This window comes from Heterocephalus glaber, unplaced genomic scaffold (assembly GCF_053883595.1).
Source record: "Heterocephalus glaber isolate CG9 unplaced genomic scaffold, H.glaber_assembly_v1.0 deba00001456, whole genome shotgun sequence".
Taxonomy (NCBI): Eukaryota; Metazoa; Chordata; class Mammalia; order Rodentia; family Bathyergidae; genus Heterocephalus; species Heterocephalus glaber.
In genome coordinates this window covers 134,707-161,577 of record NW_028258304.1, presented here as the reverse complement: position 1 = coordinate 161,577, position 26,871 = coordinate 134,707, and the positions used below count along the sequence as shown (strand labels likewise).

The 26,871-nt window shown below is 43.3% G+C and overlaps 2 protein-coding genes across 2 annotated transcripts in view; one reads left to right on the top strand and one right to left on the bottom strand.

The window, feature by feature from the left end:
- Exoc6b (exocyst complex component 6B) overlaps positions 1–26,871 on the bottom strand; it is a 721,832-nt gene that overhangs the window by 669,827 nt on the left and 25,134 nt on the right. Inside the window, exon 3 of the mRNA XM_087215909.1 lies at positions 7,703–7,844. The gene's annotated coding sequence lies outside the window, so the exon portion shown is untranslated. The remainder of the gene's footprint in view (positions 1–7,702; positions 7,845–26,871) is intronic.
- On the top strand, positions 20,453–24,847 carry Spr (sepiapterin reductase). Its single transcript, XM_004849875.4, has 3 exons — positions 20,453–21,015; positions 21,535–21,825; positions 24,112–24,847. Exons 1-3 carry the CDS (start codon positions 20,709–20,711, stop codon positions 24,300–24,302), a joined length of 789 nt encoding a protein of 262 aa, XP_004849932.1. The 5' UTR covers positions 20,453–20,708; the 3' UTR covers positions 24,303–24,847.

Below are 26,871 nucleotides of genomic sequence, written 5' to 3'. Positions count from 1 at the left end.
ATGAGCTGAGTAGGAAAAGTAGATTTTATAAACAGTGAAGGGCTGAAGAAAGTGCAAACCAAGGTCAAAGAATGATTAGTCATTTAAAAATTACTTCATCATAAGGTAGGAACAGGGAAATAGAACAATGGGGAAAAAAATGGTTAATATTGGGTTATTTTAGTTTACTTTGTATTGTTAAGAATTATATCATTATGCTGCTGCAACTGGACTGTTTGAGAAATTCAGCTATTTTTGCTGTCCTGGTTTATAGAAAGGTAAGGTAACAAATTAATTTCAATCTGGTGATGTAGAACTTTAATATGAGTGACTCCATTTTCATTTTTGGTCTGGTTTGGTAGGGCCTTGTGCAAGAACTTAGCCTGAAATAATGGTCTTCTTTTTTTTTTTCTTCAGGATTGGGTTTGAACCCAAGGCATCCTGCATTCTAGGCAAGCACTTTGTCATGGACCTACATCCCCAGCTCTTTTTATTTTTATCTTAAGGCAAGGACTCACAAAATTTCCCAGATTGACCTTGCACTTGTAATCCTCCTGCCTCAGCCTCCTGAGTGGCTAGATTATAGGCATTACCACTGTGCCTTGATAAAGTGTTTTATGTAACAGAATGCAGTCACTAATAAGCCAAGTACATCCTCATGGGTGAAAGAGGAATGAAGTTTCACCTCTTAGAGAAAGGAATATCTAGGGGCCAGAGATCTAGCTCAGTGGCACTGTGCCTGCCTTGCAAGGCAAGGTCCTGAGTTCAATCCCCAGTACCAGAAAAAAAAAGAAAGAAAAAGAAATATCTATCTACATTAAATAAATTTGGTGGGAAAATTTACTTATTTATTCAAACATATACTTTTATCACTATGACCACATGTACATTTATTTTATATTTGGGGTAGTAATTTTGTCACTAAATGGGGTCTGATGAGGTCCCCCAAAGATGAGCCATGGAGCTCAACTACGCCCTTCCCATGGAGTAGAATCGTCAACTCTTGTCACATAAAAGCATCTCAGGATGCATTAGTGTGAGCCACAGGCAATCTTATTAGGCAGAGTTAGAAAGTAAGAGAAAATAGAGAAAGGACTTCAGCTTGAGGAGCTTGAGGGGACACAGCTCTGGTGAAGAGGATTAGATTGGCCTATGTTATGGTTTAGATCTAAGATGTTCCCCAAAAGTCTTGTATTTAGAGGTGGGGCCTGGTTGGAGGGGTCAGGTCACTTGGAGTATGACCTGGAAGGGTATATTATTGTGCCTGGCTCCTCCCTTCTCTTTTTCCATTCTGGCTGCCATGGGGTGAGCAGCTTTCATCTGCTCTGTCCTTCTATTGTGTCATTTCTGCCTTTGAGCCAGCCAACTATGGACTGAACCCACTAGAATCGTAACCAAAAGAAACCCCTCCTCCTTTAAGTTGTGGTTATTAGGTATTATGTCCCAGCAACAGAAAGTGACTAATGCAGCCCACTGACAAAAAAAAGTGCAACCAGGTTTTATGAATTTGCTGGAATGGGCTAGAGTCTGGTTGATGATTATCTCAGTTCTGGTTTTGCAAGATGTCTGTGGGAGAAGTCCTTACTGCTTGAGGGGGCAATTCTGTCTCCATGAGAGGAATGTTTCTGCTTGGGACAATCTCAGTTTTGTGGAGGCCTTGCTGGAATCCATGGTGACTGTAGATTCAGGGCAATGACTGCAGACTTCTGGGTGCTTGTTAGCAGTTGAATGTTCCTGTGAATCTCTTATCTTGCTGTCCTTGGTCTTGAAGGGGGTGAGAAACATTATATGAATTAAGGACCAGTCAATTTTGTTTCGCCAATTTTCAGAGACACTCCATAAATGATTAACATGCCTATAGGCAAATCTCAGAATGGATCTGAACCAAAGTTCTAACATACAAAATAAAGGTCAAACTTTGTTCTGTTTTTAATCCCAAAAATAATGAAGAGTCACTGTTTTTAGCAAAAACAGCATAAGACCCTGACAGCCTCAGGAGAAAATACAAATCATACTTTTAGTGAAGAATACATTAGAAGTACAGGAGCTTGTTTTTCTTCTGTCCCTACTGTGGTCTCCAACTGTATTGATCCAATACTACGTTATTTATCTTATTGCTCAAATTGTTCCAGCCTTGGCCATTGGAAGCTCCCTCAGGTTGATTCTTGTGTCCTCCTTACAGGCCCCCATCCTGTTGTGTTTTGACACTTCCTTACTTTTGATTCTGTTGCCTCCAGGCCAGCGCCTGGCTTCCTTCTCCCTCTCAGCACCTGGACTTTTCCTCTGTGCCCTCTGGCACTTCCTCCTCTTTGGACAGCATACCCTCTTCCCTTTCCTTCTGGCTCATACTGACCAGTGTTTTATGGAGGACTAAAGTCAGAAAACATCACAGCTCAGCTGCGTCTGTCTCCAAGACAAGTAAGTGGCCAGCAGGAAAGCCCAGGGGTCTAGTTCCCAAAGCTCCTTCCACCTGTGATGCACTGGGTCTTTGGGGCATGGAGGGGGGCCTCTATCACCATGGCACTCTGGTGGAGCTTCTCCAGGGACTAGGACTCAGGGAGGTAAGACTGCAGAAGAGTAGCCAGCCAGCTTGTCCCCAGGGTTCTTGAAGGAGGACCTGGCTAGCTGAAGTCACAGACTTGCTGGGGGGGGGGGGGGGCAGGGATCCTCTTCTTATCTCCCCTATGTATGTTTATCTCCTCACCCGAATCCTGAATTCTCCCTCAGAGATGACTGATAAAGACCACTTCCCTTGGGGCTGGGGATTTAGCTCAGTGGTTCTGCTGCCTGCCTCACAAGCGAAAGGTCCTGAGTTCGATCTCCGGTACCGAAAAAAAAAAAAGACCACTTTCCTTCCAAGAATTGACAGAGAAAGGACCGCAGGATGTGGGCATCTGCTGGCTTCCATGCATGTGTGCAAATACCAAAGCACAGAGTGCAGAGGGAAGAGAAGTGAAAAAGTGAAAGCAGGTGTGGGGCTGCAGCAGGGGAGCTGTTTACAGAAAAGCGGCCTCACTCTTGTACCATGAACGCATTTTGCATCCTTTACCCCAGGATTCTAAACAGGGTTTCTCTCCAGCTCCATGACTACCACCCTCCTGCCACCACTGTTTTTTACTGGGACCATAACTTTATCCTCCTAATGTGCGTATCTTACTCCAATCATCCGACAGATGATTTTCTTACACACAAATCAGATTACATCATGAATCTGCTTCAAACTCTTGAATGAGGGTGAGAGCATAGCCCAGTGGTAGAGTGCTTAGCTTACCTAGCATGTTCAAGGCCATGGGTTCAATCCCAGCACTAAAAATAAAGTCCTTGAATGGTCCTCCTCAGCTGTCATAACAAAGACCAGAATCCTGGTCCCATTCATGCCGTAATTTACCTTGGGCACCCCCACCTCACTACCTAATTTCAAGCCACCTCAGCTGTCCTCACACTGGCCCCTCATGCTAGGGGACTCCTGTCTCCACTGCTCACTGCCCCTTCTCTCCATCCACCTCAGCCTTTACACCTTTAGTGTGAGCACTGCTTCCCAGAGAAGCCTTCCTTGATGGAATCTAGATTACACCACAAGGCATATTTTCTCAGAACAGCCTACAATTCATAGTTGCATAGTTTCCTGATTATTTTGGAATGTTTACCTCACTACCTTGTAAATTCCTTAAAGGCAAACATTATTTTTATATAATAGCATTATATTATATTTCTCCAGCTTACCATTGAAGATAGATATGGTACTTCGTTCCTCTTTAAGGGTGAATAATATTTCATTGTTTGGATAGAGCACAATTTATTAATTAGTTCAATATTTGGGTTGTTGCTACCCTAATTTGGTTACTATGAATAATGTTACTGTGAATACTTATGTACAAGTTTTTGCATTTACACATTTTCATTTACCTATACTTGGGAGTATATTTGCTGGGTAAATGGAAACTTTACATTTACCTTCTTTTTTCCAGTACTGGGGATTGAACCCAATGCCTTGCATGTGTTAGGCACATGGCCTACCACTGAAGCACATCTCTAACTCTTTTCATATTTTAATTTTGAGACAAAGTCTAGACCTAACTTGCCTGGGCTGGGCTCAAACTTGTGGTCCTTATTCCTCAGCCTCTCATGTAGCTGTGATTACAGGCATGTGCCTTCATTTAACATTTTGGAGAACTGACAAACTGTTTCCCAAAGAGACAATTCCCACCAGGAGTATATGAGAATTCTGATTTTTCTCTGTCTTCACCAATACTTGTTATTATTATTTTTTTGGTACAGGGGATCGAACTTGGGACCTTGTGCTTGCAAGGCAGGCAGCAGAACCACTGAGGTAAATCCCCAGCCCTCCAATACTTATTATCTGACAGTTTTATTTTATCCCAGAAGGGTAAAGTATCTCATTATAGTTATGATTTGTATTTCTCTGTGACTAATGATACTAGGTATCTTTTCATGTGTGTATTGGGCATTTGTCATTCTTCTTTGGAGAAATGTCCATTCAGATCTTTTGCTCATTTTAAAAATACTGTTGTCTTATTATTCAATTATAAGAGTTCTTGATATATTCTAGATATATATCCTTTATTGACCTTATGACTTGCAAATATTTTCTGGTATTCTATGTGTTGTCTTTTCACTTTCTTGATAGTGTCCTTTGAAAAACAAAAGTTTTTATTTTCTTATGGAATATGAAGTTATTTGCTTTCTTTTGTTGCTTGTGTTTTTGTAGTCATATCTAAGAATCTATTGGCAAATCCAAGGTCACAGATTTACCACTATGCTTTCTTTAAGAGTTTTATAGTTTTGATGTAGCCAAGCGTGGTGGCACATACCTGTAATCCCAGAAAGCTTTATAGTTCTGATTCTTTTTTTTTTTTGTACCCAAGATGGAACTCAGGACCTTGCACTTTCAAGAAATAGTTCTGATTCTTAATTTAGACCTTTGCATTTGGTATCTGTGCTATGCAGCAAAGATCTCATTTTATCCTTTTGCATGTGGCTATCCAATTGTCCCAGAACCATTTGTTAAAAGGTCTATTCATGGGCTGGGGATTTAGCTCAGTGGTTCTACCGCCTGCCTTGCAAGCACAAGGACTGGAGTTCGATCCCTGGTACAAAGAAAAAAAAAAAGGTCTAGTCATGGAGCCAGGCATGTTGGCACACACCTGTAATCCCAATATTCAGGAAGCTGAGGCAGGAGGATTATTTGAGGCCCACCTGAGCTATATAATGGAAGTTCAAGGCCAGCCTGAACTACATAGTGAGACCTTGTCTCCAAAAAAAAAGACTATTCTTTCCCATTAGTACATGGTCTTGACACTTATTGAAATAAACTGACCACATTTTTTTTTTTTTTTGGTACTGGGGCTCGAACTTGGGACCTTGTGCTTTAAAGGCAAGCGGCAGAACCACTGAGCTAAATCCCTGGCCCCTGACCACATATTTTTAAGAGATTTTTTTTTGGACCCTCAATTCTCTTCCATTAATTTATATGTCTATCCTTATTTAAGTGCCATATTGCATTGATTACTGTTGCTTTGTAGTAAGTTTTGAAACTGGAAAATATGAATCCTTCAACTTTGTCTTTTTTTTATTTGGTTTTGTTTTGAGACAGGGTCTTGCTATGTAGTTCAGGCTGACTTTGAACCTGCTATGTAGCTCAGGCTGGCCTCGAACTTGCAATGATCCTCCTGCATCAGCCTCGCAAGTGCTGGGATTACAGGCATGCATCACCACACTCTGCAACTTTGTTTTTTTTGGTATCGGGGATCAAACTCAGGACCTTGAGCCTGTGGCAAAACCACTGAGCTAAATCCCTGGCCCCCACAACTTTATTTTTTTTTCAAGGAGGTTGTGGCTACTCTTAGTCTCTTGAGTTTTCATATAAATTTTAGGACCAGAGTACCAGTTTCTATGCGAACTTGTTTTTAACTGAAAAATCTGGACCTAAGAATAAGCTCCTAGTTTAAAGTATAACTGGCCTGGCATGGTGTTGCATGCCTGTAATCCTAGCACTCAAGAGGTTGAAGCAGGAGGATCACCACAAGTTTGAGGCCAGCCTGGGATAAATAGTAAGTTCAAGACCAGCCTGAACTACTTAGTGAGACCTTGTCTCAAAAAACAAAAAACAAAAACAAATATGATAAATAAAATTTAAATTCCATCAAAGAGTTGAAGGATAGAATTGAGGAAAGGTTCCAAAAAGCAGAACAAGAAGACAGAGAATGGGATTTTAAAAAATGATTCAAAGTATCAGTTCAGAAGATCCAACATCCAGCTGGCACTTGAGGGATGATGGTTGTGGAAGGGGCTGGCACTTCAGATGGAATCTCCATGCTGAGGCAGGTCACTCTCTGCCTGGCCTTCAATGCCACAGCAGAAGTTCCCAGCTGTGTGTCTGAGACCTCACGAAAGGAAGGCTGCTGTAACAACCGGAACCTTCTGTTGTGAAGGCCTTGGTAAGGTGCATAGACCCAGAAGGGCCATGGTCAGTAAAAGCCTGATGGAAGAGAAGGGGCAGAAAAGGGAATCACATAGCTGAGGTCACCCTTGGCTATGGTATATGGGAAGAGGGCAGAATTCTTGTAGATAATCCTTCTTCTGTCCTCTTGAGAGTCTTTGCCAATACTACAGACACTCACATGCAGCTAGACCTCTGTTCTCCTCCTGAAGACAGTAAGCAGTATGCATGGTGAGGAGGGGAGGATGCCCCTGGCCCATGCCAGCACCAGGAACCTTCAAGTTTAATGAGCAGTGGTTCCACAGACTGTCCAAGGCTCAGCCCAGCTTCTGACCTGGCTAACAGTGCTTATTGCAGCCTTTTTAAAACCTCACTGTAAAGCACCATGAAAATATAGAATGAAAACAAAAGACATAAACCAGAGTAAACTCCCCAAATCTCTAAGGCACCAATGATAACTGTAGGCAGATAGAGCCAGGTCAACTTGGCAACACCAAGGCCATTTCAAGATTTAGTCTTCTCACCTTGGAGTAGTCTCTCATTCCTCCAACTTAGCTAGTTCGAAGGAGACCACGAATTTTGCTTAAGACTAGATGCCAACATCTGAGCAGTGATGAAATGGCAACTCAAGAAAGCTTTACAGTACTCATAAATCAAATAAACACCTTGTGAAACAAATACAGTGGACCCTTGAGTTACGACCAGCCTGGCATACAAACAACTTGTGTTATGACTGGAATTTTAGTTTTAACTTAGGACCAAAGTCTGGAGTTACAACCTGAATGCTGGCCATTTGTGCTTCCAGATGATCTCAGATACAGATTTAATCCTTAAAGAGTCCTGGAAGGAAAATTACAGCATCCTTTCCTGTGTGGGATTAATTGAGAAGTCCTGGGCCAGTGTCTCTCTAAGGACACTGAGATGCTGTATACAGGAGAGAGACTTTGAAGGCTGTGTAGAGAAGCCTGAGCCTTCAGTTGACCAACTTGAGTTACAACCAGTCTTTGTGAATGAACTGAGTTCATAAGTCAAGGGTCCACTGTATCTACAATGTCCGGTATACAGAATAGTTACTTTACGTTATTTATATCTGGAATAGGACTCAAGAACAAAGTTCTCCATGCCTTTGCAACAGTGATATTTTAATGCAGATCAGGGCCACACTGCTCATTTTGTGGGAAGCAGTGGGGCAAAGCGATGGAAAACAGACTCTGAAGCCACAGTAGAAACCAAAAGGCTTTGAGAACAGGAGATCTTCCCTACCTGTGTAGATCCAGGAAGGCAAAAAGGGGCCTGGACTGTATATCTGAGAAAAATCTTGAGATTTTGCTGCCACCTTGTGGCGGTCTCCCATAACGCCGTGTCTCATGGTCTGGTTTGCTGTGGCTCCTGCATCAGGTAATACCTAGAACCAAAAAGGACTAAGGTACGCTTATACAGTATATTATTATTTTTTTCATATGTATACAGCAAAGATGGAGAAGAATAAAAGCATAGAAGAGTAGAGCATAATGACACGACCTTTGGAGCCATGCAAACCTTTATACTACTAGCTCAGCATTAAGCTGGCCATGCAACACTGAACAAACCACTTTATTCTGTGAGACACTTAGCTATTAAGAGGCAATAATAATAGTGTTGTACCTACTTCATGATGAGAGGAGATAACGATTGTTTGGCACTGAGTTCCTGGCATACAGTGCTCAATTATCTACAGGTAAACAACATAGGTGGAAAGTCGCAGTGGATTTAGCTCAGTGGTTCTGCTGCCTGTCTCACAAGTGCAAAGTCCTGAGTTTGATCCCTGGTACCAAAAAACAAACAAGCAAACAAAAACCATAGGTGGACAAGGAAATCAGACTGGTTCCTTTCTGAGAGCTTTTTCTTTTTCATTTTGGCAGCACAATTGGAATTAAAATATTTGATTTGTAATAAATGGTCACCATTGGCTGTGGGACACAGAAAATGTGCCTCTGTGTAAACATGAATGTTAGAAATTATCTGAATTCAATAATTTAATGAAATTCCAAGACTGAAAGACGACAACAGCCCCCCACAGTACCAAAAACAAAAACAAAAAAAAACCCTTTCTTTTTCTAAAACTTTAGGTGAGCCAAAGTGAACCTTTTCTCTTCATAAACAAATAAAATTCTAAGTGGAATAGTCTATTTATTTTCTCTGTTAATGAAAACATTTAAATCTACCAATTTATATCTTTAAACACAGCTTTGTATTAGATCTAAATGTATTTCTTACGCATCCTGTCTCTAAAAAATATGCTGTGATAATCTTGATTTTTTACTCTAGTATTATTGGATAATTTCCCCTTTTGAAATTTTTTTTTTGAGACAAGGTTTCACCACATAGTTTAGGCAGGCCTTGAACTCACTATTTAGCCCAAGTCAACCTCGAAGTCACCATGACCCTCCTGCCTCACCCCCTCAAGTGCTGAGGTTACGGGCATGTACCACCATGCCTGGTTACACCTTTTCAAATTTTGAAGCAGCTGAGAGTTTTGTTTGGACATACTCACTGATTACAATGTAGCTAGAGAACTTGGTCTATACAATTTCTGCTTTTTGAAATTTATTAGGATGCCTCACATGCAATCAACTTTATGAATATTTGCAGCTGATAGCTGATCTCACAGGCCACAGATTCAGGCCTGATAAGAAAATGTAACTTCGCATTCTAGTAATACACTTTTCCCCAATTTTGATTACTACTTCAAATGTCCGTTAAAGAAAAGCTAACAAACAAACAAACAAAAACAACCACACACAGTATTAGTCACTTTTGGGTAAATTCAATCTTGTCTGGTTTTTTTGTTTTTGTTTTTTCATTTTTTTCCCCAGGGTTTTCCCAATTAGTGCTTTTCCTCTTCCCACCTTCTCCCGGGGGTTGTGTCTAACTCACCGCACTTTTGCGTCATTAACGGGGGTCTTCTGAGTGCTCTGTGGACACTTTGGTATCCACTGAGGTGTATGTCATCGTCCTCCCCAGGCCTTTGTCACCTCGCAAACCATTAGCTTTGGGCACATGCACTTCTGGACCAGAGCACCAGGCCATTTTCACTCTCCTGGCCTCCTTGAGCGCCTCTCAGGCACAGGGAATGCTTAGCACCCCTGAGCAGCTCGTATCTGTGCCGACCTGAGGCCGCCCAGCTCTTCCGGTCCGCGGACAACCTTACTCCCTCTGCGGGCTGCGGGGTGGGTGGACTACGGAAAGGTTTACTGCCTTCCTGTTCTCCCTGGAAAATGTCCACTTCGAGCTCGCATTCCTAACTGGGGGGCTTTCATATGCCCTCTAGGGCAATTTCAACCATGGGGAAAAGGTGGGTAGACAGTGGTCATGGCCCCTTCCCGGAGTCCCACGCAGCATCTATTTGACTCTCGCATCCTCAAAACCCTATTCTGAGCAGGGGATTTAGCTCAGTGGTTCCGCCGCCTGCTTCGCAAGCACAAGGTCCCCAGTTCGATCCCCGGTATCAAAAAACAAAACCAAACCCTAGTCTGAGGCGGCCTCGTCCCAAGCAACCGGGTCTCGGCCGCGCTTTGGCGCCGCCTGCTGGTCATTTGATGACTCTGGTGTAAAGCAGCCAAGGATGTAGATACTTCTGTTGGCAGGTTGCCTTTGCCCGGCTCAGAGCAAAGGGGTCTGCTCGGTCAAGTGACAAGTGAAACCTTTGAGAGATGAGAGGGATGGTCCACTTTCCTGTTCCAGGTTTCCCAAAGTTAAGTGGCTTGCGTTTTCATCCCTTGCTCTTCACACAGCCTAATGCACCCTAGCCCTGTGGCGAGGCAGAGCATCATGGCAGAAAGCAGGGTAGGGCAGAGTTGCCCACCTCATGGTGGCTGAGAAGCAGAGAGAGTAGGGGCTGGGTCCCCATATCCCCTTCAGGGCACGCTCCTTACCTAAGCAGTAGCTCCTTCCCCAGCACCAGAGGCTGGGGAGCAAGCCTTTTGAGCACATAGTCCTTGGGGGGACATTTAGGGTCCAAACCCTAACACTTTAATCCCAGCCCTTGGAAATAAGAAAACAACCACTACTTTCTGTCAGGTGGAATTCGCCATTATCCTTCCATATGTTCTATGGGAAGTGGGAGCTCCCTCCCCAGACAAGTAGGAATTAGAGAGCTGGAATTATTAATAATATATAATTAGGAATTAGGTGTAGAGAGCTGGGGTCAGGAACCAAGACGGCAGGAGAGAGGAGGAAACCGAACCCCAACAAGAGCCTAGCCATTCAAAGCTGCCAACAAAAGACACCGCTGGAGCAGCGCTTCCTGTCCGTGTCTGGCTTTCTCATGGGAAACTGGCCATGATGAGAGAGGCCCATTAAACGTTTTTGTCCAAATTTTATTTTGTCTCATATTAAATTTGCTAACCTCTTATATACCCAACTTGTAAAACATATCTTTATTGTGGAAAGTTTCTTTCAAGTGTTGTTTTATATGTAAAAATAAAACTTTTTTTTTGGTACCAGAGGTTGAACTCAGGTCCTTGCGCTTGCATAGCAGGCGGTGAAACCACTGAGCTAAATCCTCAGCCCCAGAAATAAAACTTTTAAGTTACATTTAATTCACAGACTTTATACCGATTTTTATCCTATTTTTCATAATGAAATTTTTCCAGCATTGAAATGTTAATTCAAAACATGATTCTAATGACTGTATCATAGACCATCTTAAATATGTCATATTTCATTTAACCATTCCATTAATGTTGTGTAGTCATAACTTTTTGGAAATATAAATACCTGATATAGTGAACATTCTAGGAAAAATCTAGCTTCCAAAGGAAAATTTGTTCTTCTTTTCACCCCACATCCATTTCCCCCTCTTCTGCTAATACCACCCCAGTTTTTCTTGGGGAACTAATATTTCCCTGCTGGACACTGCTTGGTGAGACTGCCAATTAAGATGCCCTGAACATTAATTTCTAGATTAGAAAATACATGTGAAACCTAATTGGATGCTTTCTCTGTGGCAAATGAATTTTAAGCAAAATGATAAGACTGAAAACAGTGGTAGCTGACTTATCTGGTAACTGATGTTGCAACTAATTTATTGCTTTCTGTTACCTGGCTCCTACCCTTTGGGGGCTGAATTTTTCAGCTTTCTCTTTCAGCTCTGTAAGCTGAACTCAAATCTACTTTATCTGTTTTATTTTGTCTGAGTTGATTTGTTTTTGTAAACAAAGAATATGAACTTCTACAAAGTGAATACTTAATTAATTTTGGTCTTTTTTGGTTCTATTAAAAGACATGTAGTAGGGGCCAGGGATTTAGCTCAGTGGCTCTGCTGTCTGCCTTACAAGTGCAAGGACCCAAGTTTGATCCTTGGTACCAAAAAATAAATAAATAAATAAAAGACATGCAGTAATACTAGTTTTCCTCTGAGAACTTTTTTTTTTTTGGTACCAGGGATTGAATTCAGGTCCTTGCACTTGTGCAGCAGGCAGTGAAACCACTAAGCTAAACCCCCAGCCCCTTTTTTTTTTGGTGGTGATACTGAGAGTTGAACCAAGGATGTTACATAGTGCTCTACTACTGAGCTACATCTCTAGCCCTTTTAATTTTGAGACAAGGTCTCACTAAAGTTGCCCAGCCTGGCCTCAAACTTGCAATCCTCCTGCATCAGCCTCCCTAGGAGACAGGATTATGGGTGTGTGCCATCACACCTGGATGCGGATAGTTTTGTTGGTATATAATGCAGTGTACACATTGTTGCTATTTTCCGAATAGACCTTCTTTGACCTCAGTCATTTAATTTTTTCTTTTTTACCTCAGTTATTTGAAAAAGCGTTTTTGCAATTCTAAATGATATTTGTGTGAGTGTGTGTATGGGGGGGGGGTGTTAGAGATGGAACCCAGAGCCTTCATACTAAGTTCAGGCCTTCGCTTTTTAGTTTTTTAATTTTATTTTTGTTATTATTATTATTTTTTGAAATGTGGTCTTGCTAAGTTGCTAGGTTGTACAGGCTGGGCTCTAACTTGCAATCCTCCTGCCTCAACCTTCCAGAGAGCTGGGCTTACAGGTGTGTGCCACCAGGCCCATGCTCTAAGTAATATTTTGACAATATACATATATGGACATATGCACACATAAGTCCTATATTTTGGTTTGGTTTTTTGAGACAGGATCTCACTATATAGCCCAGACTGATCTTGAACTCACTATGTGCCCCAGGCAGGCCTCAAACTTGCAGTGATCCTCCTACCTCAGCCTCCTGAGTGCTGGGATTACAGGCATGTACCACCATGCATCATGTGGCCTATATCTTTTAAAACAAACTTGAAACTGTTATTCAAATCTTCTTTACCATAACCCTGATATGAAAGCTACCCAGAGACACTAAAAGAAAACTATAGACCAATATCATTTATGAATATCGATGGAAATATCCTCAACAAGACTGGAAATCATTTTCTTTTATCTTTTCTTTCTTTAAATATGCATTATATACTCATTTATATTCTAAGAAGTCTGACAAAAGTCTTTTTCTTCCACGGACAATCTATTTGTGTCTGTGAATAACCTAGAACACTAACAACATGGTACCCTTTAAATTTATTTCTCAGCTTGGAGTTTCCCAACCTCATGGAAGTGTACATTTTAGTTCCCATCTATGTGAAAACTGGCCTGCAGTTAGACATTCTTAGAAAGGCACCACATATACCTTTTGATGAAATGCTTATTGACCAAAAGGCTAATAATCAATACTAGCTAAAATCCAAGGCCAAGACAGATATCTGGGCAGGGCAGGGAATGGAAGGGAACATAAAAAGAATTAAAATGTGTTATACTCATGTACTAATTCCTATGGTGAATATAATGATCATGTATGGCAAACACATACTAATAAAAATAAAAATTTAAAAAAACAAAAAATTCAACTGTTAATCTCACCAACACAGACACACGCAGAATAATATTTAGCCAAATATCAGGGTACTACATTGCCCACTCATCTTGGTACATAAAATTAACCATTATTTCTATCTGATATAAACAAACTTCATGATTTATTTCTCTCCTCATACTGAATAAAAAGATAATAGTTACAATACTCATAGATATTTCTCCACTGTCACTCTCTTCTTTTTGGCTCATATGGTTATTGGGGGATTATGTTAGAAAGTTAGGAAATTTCTTTCTTCGGTGTTTTTCTAGGATTCTGTTATTCTTATTTTTACTTTCTCCCTTTTCCCCTTTTATATACATATATAGTATTCAAAAATGTAGAAAAAAATATTGAACTAGAAATCAAGAGATTACGTGCAAACTCTATAATTTTAAGTTTGTAATATTAGACAAATTACCTATAAGGAAGGAATTGAAAAATATATTCACACCATAACACATACGGTTGTTGTATGAATAAAGTTACTTACAATGAGCACTCCTAGAAAAAAAGACAGATCTCATCATCACAAAATGAACTCTTGGGATAAAAGAAACAAAGTGAGCAAGGTCCCGAGTTCGATCCCTGGTACCAAAAAAAAAAAAAGAAACAAAGTGAAATTTTATCAAGATATCAAATTATTTGAATTTAATTATTACCACGTTAATGATCATATTTTAACAATGTGACAGTATGGTAAAGAAATAATTACCAAATTATCAGCACCATCAGTTTTTTCCTGTGGTCCCCACACAGAATATTTTCAATACTAAATAGATACTAATTTTCAACTGAGTCAAATAAAAGACTGAGATATTTTTGGCTTCTTCTGCCATTCAGATTTGGTGGATGGTGATGTTGGCCCCACGTTTTGACTTTTCTTTGCTTTGAATAGCACCTAACAGCTTTTCTCCAAAGTGCTTGACTAAAGACTCATGGAGCAAGGCAGCACTTTTTTATTACGGCGATTTTACAAGCTGCAGCTTTGCTCACTGTGGATGGAAAAAGCTTCCTGGATATTTTTTAAATGAGATTTAAGAAAATTGTTCTCATGTATACTTTTATTTATATAATCTTTTTCATGTACTTGTGCATCACATCATCACTTGAGAAAATACTGTCTTTGAGTCTGGAATCTGGAACTAGATCATAATAGGTATGATTTAAATTCTGAATTGACATCTGTTTGAGGGGTTCCAGAGTAGCTTGTATATCCCACTTTGCTTTGGCTGTAAAAAGAATATGGAAAAACTGGGCATAGTGGTGCACACCTGTATTTCCAGCACTCAGGAGGCTGAGGCAAGAAGATCGCCATGAGTTCGAGGCCAGCCTGGGCTACATAGTGAGACCCTTCTCAAAAAAAACCAAAAAAAGCACATTGAAAAGATTTTCTCTCATTCCACTGGTTGCCAGTAATCCATGGTGCCATCTTATTTGTTTAAATAGGCTTCTGGTTGTTTCTGCATGTCCAGCTGTCTGGTGGGGAGAGTACAGAAGTAGCACATTTGATATCATTAACTTCTTACATATAGCAGACTTTAATTCTAGGAACTGTTTTTAGTAAATTTTATGTGTGTATGTGGTCTGGGGATTGAACCCAAGGCCTTGGCACCACACTGAGCTACCTTCCAGTCCCCCCTCCCCCATTTTTTGAGACAGGGTCTCACTAAGTCACTAAGTTGCCTAGTCTGGCCTTGAATTTGTGATCCTCTTGCTTCAGCTTCCCAAAATTCTGGGATTACAGGCATGTCCCACTTATTTTATGAAAAAACTTTTTATCTTCATCAAATGTCAAAAATTCTTCATCCGCTACCACTAAAAATAGCTGGCAGTTTTTAGTAGTACTTTTGTTAAGCTTTCTGTTTGAATTTTTGCATAAACTCAAAAGAAAAAGGAACTCTGTTCTTGAAACATTTTTATAAAAGTCTGTTGTTTTGGAATTTGATCATTAAGAACAGAATGGGCTTGGCACCCCTTATTTTTCTCTGAAACTTTCTTTTACATTCCTTGCCCCACGAAGCCAGAGCCTTGTGCATGCTAAGCATGTGTTACCACTGAGCTACCCCAGCCCTACAGCCCTTGTCACATTTGGGTCAGAGCTGCTCCAGTGAGGATGCTATTCTACATGATTTTAGTTTCCTCCCCACAAACTTCAAGGCCAGCAAGGTTGATACTCTCCTTCTAAGTCATCCTCACAAGATGTGAAAAATTCCAAATAGATTTTTTTCCTCAAATGACTCACAGGAAGTTAAATAACTAAAAATTAAATATAGTATTTATTTTATTTAATGTTATGAATGCTAAAATGTCAAGTAAATCTACAAAGATTACAATTCTGATGTAGTCTGTTGTTTTTCTGTTTTCTAATACATATATATTTTCATTTAAGAAGCTGTTATTTATTTATGTTTGATAGGGAACACATTTCTGTGGTTTTTAAAATGCAAAACTAAGCTGGGCATGGTGGCGCATGTCCAGGCAGTTGCGAGGATGAGGGAGGAGGATCACTGTGAGTTTGAAGCCAGACTGGGCTACATAGCAAGACCCTGTCTCGGGAAAAAAAGAAGACAAAAATAAGTTCACTCACTTTCACTCCAAGTCCCCTTCCTTTCCTCTACAGTTAGCTAGCATTGTAATTGGTCATGGATCTTTCTAGTATTTAATATATGAATGTTTAATATATGTGAAAATTTAAATACTATATCCTCCCTTATTGCACAAAAATATAACATATAATTTCTTCTGTTCTTCATTTTGCCTTTTTTCATTTAATATATCCTGAAGATCCTCTCACATCAGTATACAGAGAAATTTTCATTCAGTTTTGCAGCTGAACTCCATTATGTCAAGAATACCATAATGAGGGCTGGGGATTTAGCTCAGTGGTTCTGTCACTTGCCTTGCAAACACAAGGACCAGAGTTCAATCCCTGGTACCAAAAAGAAAAAAAAAAGAATACCATAATGTATTTAACCAGGTGTCTGTTTATAATATTTGAGGTAAATTTTCAGAAGTGGGATTACTGATTAAAGGGTAAAAGCATTTGCAACTTCAAAAATATTTCAATTGCCTTTCATGGGATTGGAATCTTTTAGGCCCCAACCAACAATACATAAGAGCTGCACACATGCTGAATTTGACTCCTACTCACAATTACCTTGCTACACCTTCCAGTCACTTTAAAGGCCCACACTGAACAAGATAAAACTATGGAAGCAACACCTTACAGATTGTTACTACAGTGATTTAGACAGCTAGCTCCAAAAATATTTATGGGATTAGCTGGGTGTGGTGGTGCACACGTGTAATCACAGCACAATGCAAGATGTGGCAGGAGGATTGCAAGTTCCAACCCAGCCTGGGCAATTTAGCAATTTAACAAGACCCTGTCTCAAAATAAAAAATAAAAAGGGGCTGAGGATGTGGCTCAGTGTGTAGGCCTTGGGTTCAATCCCCAATACCAGAAGAGCAGAGAGAGAGAGGGAAAAAAAGAAAGAGAGGGAGAGGGGGAGGGAGAGGGAGGGAAGAAAAGAAGACTGATTTATGGGATTCATATGAAAAGGATATAGAGATTAATATGATGATAAGTGAAAATATAAGAGTTAGAAATAAACCTAAGAAAACCAAGAACTAATTGTAAGATATCCACTTGAAGACAACAGAATAAGAGAAACTATAGAAATACTCTTTTAGCTGAAGACTTGAGTCTTTGTAATAAAAAAATAGGGTAGATGTTCAATAAATATTTGTGTAATAAATAAACTATAAAAATGAGACATACCTAGACACATCAGGTAGACTGTTAAAGTTTCTAATATGAATTTAAAAATCCTTGATGACCTAGGCAGGAATAAATGGATTACTCACAAAATTAAAAACAAGAGATGGTTGGGCATGATGGTGCACACTTGTAATCCCAGCTCGTCAGGAGGCTGAGGCAGGAGGATTCTGAGTTTGAGGCTAGCCTGGATAACTTAGCAAGACCCCATCTCAAAATAAAAAATAAAAAGGGGCCTGGGGATTTAGCTCAGTGGTACCATACCTGCCTCAAAAGTGCAAGGTCCTGAGTTCAATCAGAAAAAAAAAAGAGAGAGAAAATAAAAAATAAAAAGAAGTCTAGAGGTATGCTCACTGGTAGAAAGAAGGCTTACCTAGCATGTGCCTTGTGTTCAATCCCCAGTACCACAAAAACAAAAACAAAAACCACAGAGAAACATCAGAGTTCTTTTGGGGTTAACACTAAATATTAGCAAGGTGATAGAGTATCATTTTAGACTATCAGGTTAAATATTATGAGCCAAGAGGTCTATGTTCTATTAAGGTCTTGTTCATAAGAGAGAGTAATAGAGAGAAACTTTCATACATTAAAGGTCCCCCCTAAAAAAATGCAAAGAAGTATTCCAGTTAACCAAGAAAGGAATCAAAATGAAGAAGGTGAGAACATAGAACTATAGTACAATAAAAAGTAGATAACCATTTGAGACCACAAAACAGTGTTTAAATATTTCTTGTTTCCATGCTATTGAAATAGTGAAGATGTAAAAAAAAAAAAAAAAATTCATGGAGAGCTGGGAGTGGTGGCATGTGCCTATAACTCCAGCACTTAGGAGGTTGAGGCAGGAGTATGATCACAAGTTCCAGGCCAGCCTAGTTACCTAGTGAGTTCAAGCCCAACCTGAACTACATAGCAAGACCCTGTCTCACAAACAAAAACAATTCATAAAGATAAAGACACACTGTATAAAGTACTAGTAAGGTAAATCTAAAAGGTATTTTCTAGATTTGATCTCATGTCATCCAAAGGCTCATATGCTAAAGGTTTTGTCACCAGCCTGTGGCAAGGACTCAGGAGATGGTAGAACCTTTAGGAAGTAGAGACTGATAGAAGATAGGTCACGGGGGACACACCTTTTAAGAGGACACTGGGACCCTGGACCACTCCCCTGTCTTTTAGCTTCCCAGCTGCCATGAGGTGTACAGGTGTTATGGCTTGTACCCAGATGTTCCCCCAAAGTCTCATGCAATCATAGGTGGGGCTTTTCAGAGCTGGCTGAATCTAGGGCATGTGATACTGGGATTAAGGATGTGTGGTATTAAATTAGTCCACTGATTGGAATATTTTTGGGTGTGGTAATGGAAGCCCCACTCTAGGTGTGGATGACCAATCAATAGGCTTATAACCTGGATGGCATATAAAGGGAGAGAGGGAAAGTAAGCCTGCTGCTGCTGCTTGCTTCTTTGCCATCTCTTGCCTGCTTTCCATGGAGTGTTTCTCCTTTGTGATGCCCCTCTGCCATGCCACCCTGCCTGGGAACCAGCTGAAACCTCTACAAAATGTGAGCTGAAATAATCCTTTGCTCCTTTAACTCTGGTTATCAAGTATGTTATCTCCACAATGAGAAAGTAACTAAAACAAAGATTTCCTCTGCTTCATGCTCTAGCCATGATATTCTGCCTCACCACAGGGCCAAGTAAACATGAACTGAAACCTCTGAAACTGTGAGCCAAAATAAACCTTTCTTCCTTTTAAGTTGATTTTCTCAGGTATTTTGTTACAGTGGCAGAAAGGCTCCTTGAATTTTTCAACAACACAGACTCCTTGAATTTTTTTTTCAAAACTGGTACTTTGGGAGGTATGGAGGAAAGAACTAAATATGCTAAGTCTCCAGTAATATAAAGGGACATTGCTGGGCATGGTGGCTCACACCTGTAATCCCAGCACTGGGGAGGCTGAGGCAGGAGGATCGCCATGAGTTCAAGGCCAGCCTGGGCTATACAGTGAGTTCAAGGCAAGCCTGAACCACACAGTGAGACCCTGTCTCAATAAATAAATAATTAAATAAAGGGACATTAAAAATAATAATCTCTATTATTTGAATTATAAAGCAATGTACTTAATGCTTTATATTTAGCTGCCTTATTCTACTTTTTATGAATATAGAGATTGTCTAAGTTGTTCACCATTGTAACTCCAAAGCCTCACCCATTTCCTGGTTTATGGTAGGCACTCAACAAATATTTGTGCAATGTTGAATAATGAAGCCTATAAAATCACTAGGGCTCAAAAATATTACATGACCTAGCCAAGTTTCCATTAGTAAAAGCTAGGATACCAACCAGACTTGTTTTCCTCCAAAATTCACTCATATTTTTGTCCCTAAAATATAATGTTTTGATTTTAATATTGATGAAAAAGTACAATTTCATACATTTATAATTTTATTTCAAAAGTAACCATCAGGAGACTTAAAGTGGGATGCTCAACTTCCAAATCAATAAAACATACAGTGGAACAAAGAAAACTTACTGCCAACTGCTATTGTAGTGGTTCCCAGACTTGTCCACACATGAGAATCACCTAGAAATCTTTACAATTCCAAAACCAAGGCTCATAGGGCACAGTATTTTTAAAATTCCTCAGTGTCTTCCACTTGCAGAGATATTTGAGAACCACTGTTCTGTTTTTAAAGAAATTCTAGGTTATGTTGCCCCTGAGATATTACTTGTAAGACTGGTGGGAGAGCGGGGGCAGATAAGCACCTTTCTCGGAAGGGAAGAAATTTCCACGCTTTCTCTAGTCTAGGCAAACCCTCCAGCTTCTAGAAGCAGCTGGATTCAAAAGAGGTGAGGTCTGATTTTCAGTCATCCTTTCATCCTTTCCTTTTTTTCTTCATAGCCTGGCACATGGTATAAGTCCAATAAATGTCCAGTGAATTAATAGATGGGGTTGTGCTTGCACCAATCTGTCTCCTAGGATCTGGAGAGCAAGAGGAATCCATTAAATTCTTAAGGTGCAAAATCCTGGGGAACACTGACAGGAGAGACGGGAATTCAGAAACTGAGAAGTGGGGAGAAAAGGATGAGCCCCCAGTTACACAGGAAAAAGAAAAAAGCTTTTTACATCACTTGGAGGAGCGACTGTGATTCCCCCAGAAGAAGCTCCTCTCACCCAGAAGGCGGGGAGTTCTGTAAGCCCAGGAGGGAACCAAGCCTTCAAGTCCAGGGACGCCGCGGGAGAGGCCAGCAGCTCCAGAAACCGCGGAACTGAACTAGGAGGACCTTTGGCGCTCGCGTCTCAGCGCGGGGTGGAGCCCGCGGAAAGGGGGCGTGGCCCGCCAAAGACAAGGCAGCGCTGGGAACCGGTTAGGATTCCTGTGGGCCTCGCCTCCCGCCCCTCTTCGGTTACCTGTCTGCACTGACGAAGACTCCGCCCGCGTCCCTACTCAGCTACCAGCGGCCCAGGCCAGGGCTGCACACCGGACACCAACTGTTCGCGCCTCGGCCCCGCCCCGCCTCGGGCTCCTCCCACCGCCCCGCCCCATACGGGTCCCGGGGCCCAGCGCCCAAAAGTGGCGGTCGGTGGCATGGAGAGTGGCAACCTGGGCCGTGCCGTGTGCGTGCTGACCGGGGCCTCCCGGGGCTTCGGCCGCGCGCTGGTCCCGCTCGTGGCCCGGCTGCTGTCGCCCGGCTCGGTGCTGCTCCTAAGCGCCCGCAATGACGACGCGCTGCGGCAGGTGGAGGCCGAGCTGGGCGCCGGGCGGCCTGGGCTGCGCGTAGTGCGGGTGCCCGCCGACCTGGGCTCGGACGCCGGCTTGCAGCAGCTGCTCGGGGCCCTTCGCGAGCTGCCCAGGCCTGAGGGGCTGCAGAGACTGCTGCTCATCAACAATGCCGGTGAGACACCGCGGGCTGAGGCGGGCGACTCCGAGGGACACCAACTAGATGGCTGAAAGTCCAAAACCCCAATTGCTCAGGCTTGCGCGGCCAGCGGAGGCGACGTGTACGCTAGAAATGAGCAGTGCTGTCGGGTCAACCCCACACCCACGCGGGCACGGTTCGCACCACCAGGTTTTCTAAAGCGCCCGTACAACTTTCCCCGACCGCCTCGCGCAGCGCCCTCTGGTGGACGCCCATGGGTTTCCAAACAAGTTTCTTGCTTCTCCAAGGAGTTTCTAGAGTTCCCTCCATCCCATTCCGGTAGCAAGGCAGCTGCAAAGGAAAGCAGCTTGATTGAGTGGCCTCCCCAAGCTTGTCTGTCCGCAGAGTTAGGGAAGAGGGAAAGTGGCCTGGGAGGTGCTAAGAGAGATGCTCTCTCTTACATGGGCCTGAGAAAGAGGTATCTGGAGGATTTGGGAGAGGGCTGAAGGAGAAACCCCACTTACACTGAGCTATTTCTTTGGTCTGGTTTTTCAGGCACTCTTGGGGATGTTTCAAAAGGCTTCCTGAACCTGAGTGACCCCACTGAAGTGAACAGCTATTGGGCTCTGAACTTGACGTCCACCCTCTGCCTGACCTCCGGTGTTTTGAAGGCCTTCCCTGACAGTCCTGGCCTCAGCAGGACAGTTGTTAACATCTCATCCCTCTGTGCCCTGAAGCCCTTCAAGGGCTGGGCATTGTACTGTGCAGGGAAGGCTGCTCGAGACATGATGTTCCAGGTCCTGGCCACAGAGGAGCCTAGTGTGAGGGTGCTAAGCTATGCCCCAGGTAGGTGAGAAGTGCTTCCCCCGTCCCCCAGAACTGGCCGGTTCCTCGCTGGGGGATGGACAAGGGGCCTACTCTGTCTCCTTGAGAAAAGACCCACAGAGTATACTGTCCCTGAATCATGACCCCCTCACTCCTCAGGAAATACAGATTCCAAAGAAGTTAGAGCTGGCTGGGGCAGAGGATACAGAAAGAGAAAAGGGAGTTGCCTGAACTGGAGGGTGGAACAGGAAAATCTGAGATATCTGATAGCATTTGGGCAAAGACTAAGGTTTCAATTCTGGGCCTGAACCCCATATCCTCATGTGAAATGGGAAAGATGCTATCTGTCTTACAGGGCATTTGGGGGCACTGGAAGAGGCAGTTCATGTGATGAACCTTAATAGTGAAGTACTAGTGGTTAACACTGCAAATTGATGCAGGAGTTGTCACACTGTATTACCTTCATATGTGCACTTGTCAGCTTCTTTCCTTTGCAAAGCTGCGCTGAGGCACTCCATGGTAAATGTTAGTTGAATGAAGAGCAAACAGACATTGCAGAGTTGTGATCATCCCGGGCTGAACTGAGCTGAAGCACAGCAGCTGGGGACTGAGGGTTATTGAGATAAATAAGAGAAGGACTCTGTTCTTGTGAAAGTTAAAGGGTATGGGGTTTTATGATACCTGTTCTGATTTCTGACCACCTGCCAAGATGCCCTTGGGCCAGGGCTTTTATTCTCACTTGCAGTTAGCAGGTGGTGACAGAGCCAGGGTAGTGTCTGAATAACTTAAGTGGAGATCTGGTAGTCTACTCCCCTTCGGAATCCTGGGGGCAAAGAGGTAGAATAGCCTGCCCAGAGCCCAGATGTGGTGGGATCAGGATCCTACCTTGCTTCCAAGTTCCTGATTAGTGTGTGTCTTGATCAGGTGTGTCCACTTCCTCGTGTTCTCCAGTCCCCAGCACCCCTAGCATACACACAATTATTCTTGCACTAACATTCAACTTAACACTCCCTCAGAACTTCACCTAGGACTCAGACGGCAGTGACCAAATGTAAACCACATCCAGGCACAGAGCAGATTCTAGATTGCCATGTGGCTGGGTTAGATCTCAGGAAGCTGTCTTGGACATTGTGAAGGAGCTGAGATTCTTTGGAGTTTCCCAGAGCCTTAAAGCCACAGGCCACTCTGGTTACTTCAGTGGGTGGGGTGATTGTGGTAGAATGCCTACCTGGCATGTGTGCAAGGCCCTGAATTCAATCCCTAGAACTGCCAAAAAAAAATGTGAATTTCAAGAAGAATGTTGTTAGGAAAGGTTGAAATGATCTCTCATCAAGGATGCACAGATGATTAGAAACTTAAGTGTCAGGATGATTCTCCTTCCAGCTCTGAGATTCTGTGATTTTCTGCTCCTGAAAACCATTAACTCCTAATTTTGGGGTGCTGTGATTCTGATATGAAGAATAGAAAGTGTTTAGAAGAGTTCAGGAAAGAAGTTATTCCCTTCAGGTGGGGAGATCAGGGGTGGCTTTATTGGAAGTAGCCTGTTTTGTACATTGACGCTTGTGGGCTACTTGGATGTTAGCAGATGCAAGGTATATCCCAGAAATGCAGATAAAGGTAGGAAATCTTGTTAGGGGGGTGACAGCTCTTCTCGTTTGGCTTGAGCCTGCATATGCTCATAGAGCAGGCCTTGAGCACAGGACAGGCTACTGAGAAACTTGTAAGTGGTTTTGAGTAGAGGAGTGATGCGATCTATTAGCAAAATGAATTTAGCAGAGGGTGAGCCAAGGAAGTAGGAGGAGACCTAGCTTTGTAAAGAGGGACAGGTTGGGCTGGGGATGTAGCTCAGTCGTTCTGCCACCTGTCTTGCAAGCGCAAGGGCCCAAGTTCGATCCCTAGTACCAAAAAAACCAAAAAAGGGACAGGTTGCCAATGTATGTAGACACAGAGGTCTTAACTGGTGCCTGATGCCTAGCGCCTGCTTGTCTGGAGGGGAGGGAGTGGAGGAGAATGGAAGTTGTTTTTAGTACTTTGTTAATAGAAGTTGGAAAGTCAAGAGACGGTGCTGCTTGGACAGGAGATAATGAGTTTGGTTTTAGACACAGTGGCTTAGGAGGGAGCATGTTCAGTGACCTTTGGAATTTGAGTCTGGAACTTAGTATTGACAGTGGTGCCTTTGGCTACCCTGACCGTTCATTTCAACCATGATGAAGTGTTGCCCCTGGTCAGACCTGACTCAGCCCCATCCCCCATGCATAGTGGGGACCCATGACCTTCTGTTCTTGTCTTCTGTTTTTTATCCCCTAGGTCCCCTGGACACAGACATGCAACAGTTGGCCCGGGAGACCTCCATGGACCCAGACTTGCGAAGAAGCCTGCAGGAGCTGAAGGCAAAGGGGCAGCTGGTGGATTGCAGAATGTCAGCCCAAAAACTCCTGAGCTTGCTGCAAACAGACATGTTCAAGTCTGGAGCTCATGTGGACTTCTATGATACATAAGCCCATGGCCTTGGCTTCCGGGGCCTTCCTATCCTCACATCCTGCCACAGCCAACGCTGCCTAATACACTCATGCCTACTGTCCTGCCTTCATATGCAGCCAGCTGGGAGTGACTGGCATTACCAGCCATCCAGAGTCTGGGTTGTGTAGCCTGGGTTATGAGGCTTCTGTAGGAGGCTGGGAAAGCAATTATGGGTGTTAGTATTCTCTCTCCCTAAGAATAAATCTTAGGGGTGAGAAGAACAGAAAAAGAGCAGTTGAAATACTGAAGAGAAGAGTTTGGGTCTCTTGCCTATGGCCAGTCCATGGGGATGAGGGGGGATTGATCAAGTGTGAAATAGGAGAACCCATGTAGATTCACAGGTGGCCTAGAGGGAAGGGTGGTGGGACACACACAAAGTTCCAACCAACACAACCCTTGTTCAGGGTCGTGACACCTGTTGAACTTTGTGTCCTCATTCTGGCTTTCTTCCTCCAAAACCTGGCATCCCTCCCTCTGCTGAGCATAGCAAAGGCAGTTATAAATAAAATGTGCATTAACTCCTGCTTCCTCCTTTTCTACTAGGCCCATGAGGTTCCCTATGCCTGAGGCTGTTCCTGAGGCTATTAACCCAAACTTAGGGTGCTGCCTTTATTTCCTGGGGAGTTGTTTAGGGCTCTTGTCTTCCTGTCACCAAGGCCCACTCAGTGGCAAGCCTGGGTCCAAAGAAAGTTGTTCTAGATGGAGATGCTGAGATACCTGTTTCTTCATGCTTTTGTCCACACTGACCCAAGTCTTTACTATGCTTTCCTCACTCTGGAGCCATTCTTCTGGACTCAACAAGGCCTGCCCCCCTCTGGCCCTCACAGGAAGGTCCTTTCCCAGGTATCCCTTTGGATTTCTAGGTGGGGAAAGTTTTTTGAACTCAACCTTGCAGTTGCAAGGCAGGAATGGTGCTGCTGAGCTAAATCCCCCACCCTCCCTTTGGATTTCTAATTCTAGCCCTTGCCCACATGGAAGTGCTCCACATGGATCCCAGCTCCCTCTTGGCATTACCTATCTGGTTCATGGTCCTGCTTCTCAGTGGGGTAGGTTAGGATCAGCATACTTTCGGGGGAGATGGGCAGGATTTCAAGAAGAGGAAAGCCCTGAGAAACCTGTTCCTTCTGCCAGTAGGTAGATGTGAACTGGGCTGAGAGCCCCCCAGGGTGGTGGTGGTGCAGCCAACCACTTGACCTGACCCCTGACCCATATTTGGGAAGAGAGCATATTTACAGCTGATGCCAAGACACTGATAGCATCTGCTTGTGTAGAAGGAAGTACCCTGATCCTCCTTGTGCCCAGCAGAGGGCACACAGAGGCCATGCCTCCTAGAGAAGTGGCAGCTACTCTTGCTGGAGGGCAGGAACTGGCAGTGTTCCTCAGGATCCCCAAGGAGTAAACCCTGCCTGCCAGAGCCCTCACCCTTAAGTCAAAATCACCGGGTTTAGATCTCTGCTCTGCCACTTACCACCTGGCAACCTAGGGCAAGTTGCTTCTCTGTGCCTTAGTTTCCTTCTCTGAAAAATGGGGATTAAAATACACCTATATCATTGTGAATATTAAGTAACATAATGTTTGTAAATGTTCAATACAATGCTAGCATTGCAGTAAGTGCCCCATAAATGATAAAACATTTTTTGCCTTTTGACATCAAGATCCTGATGGTCCTGGAGCCCTATGGACAGCTTCAAGTTCTCAAGGCCCAGATAGCATGCCTCTGCCAACCGGCGACAAGAACTCCCACTGCAGGGTGAGCAGGTCTATTTAGGGGGCTAGGTTCCCCTGGACAGCTTGTTTGGGACTCTTGCAGGAGAATATATGAGCTTTAGGAGCCTTCAGTGTGGGTCCTGCCCCCTTCCTGGGCTGCAGTTTCCTTAGGGCAAATGAACTACAAGTTTCTTCCTGCAAACCTGCCTCCATGGTGCTTCAAGCATAGTCCAGTTGCATCATCCGGAATTGGGTGTGCCCTCTGCAGTGGGGATGGGCCATCCCAGGCTGCCCCTTCTGCTTTGGTGGGTGGGTTTCCTCCCTTTCCTCCTCTGTTCGAGTATGAAAGCCAGCCCAGGCCCTGGTGGAAGGTCCAGCAGGATTGACTCCCTCTCAGGTTGGCTGATCAGGGGCTCAGTGAGGAGTACCACATATTCCCACAAGGTGGCGAGGCGCTCTCATGCCTGACATTTGTCTTCTCAGAGCAGAGGTTTAAGGGCCTTGGATCCCAGCTGTCTCCCTAGGCCTGTTTCATAGTCTAGGATTCTAGACTATCAGGCCTGAGGACATCAGAAAGGGACACGGTCACTCTCCCTGGCAGGCTTTAAGACCTGCTCAGTGACCCATGGTCTCTGCCCACAGAGATTTCCCAGGCCTCCAGCCTGACCCCATGGAGCAGGGAGGCTTTTGTGCCAGGCTCCAGGGACCAACCATCTGTGTGCCCAGAGTGCATGCCCTGGCCTTAGCCACCACACACAAGCACATGTGAGTACACACATAAGTACATGCCTACACATGACCAGAGCCCAGCTGCCAGGGTAAGCAGGGCCAGAGATTAGC

Excerpts from the sequence above, each read along its gene's own strand:
- Spr (XM_004849875.4), top strand. The coding sequence starts at position 20,709 with ATGGAGAGTGGCAACCTGGGCCGTGCCGTGTGCGTGCTGACCGGGGCC. Across the intron at positions 21,016-21,534 it reads GCTGCTCATCAACAATGCCG|GCACTCTTGGGGATGTTTCA; the intron begins GTGAGACACCGC and ends CTGGTTTTTCAG. Across the intron at positions 21,826-24,111 it reads GGTGCTAAGCTATGCCCCAG|GTCCCCTGGACACAGACATG; the intron begins GTAGGTGAGAAG and ends TTTATCCCCTAG.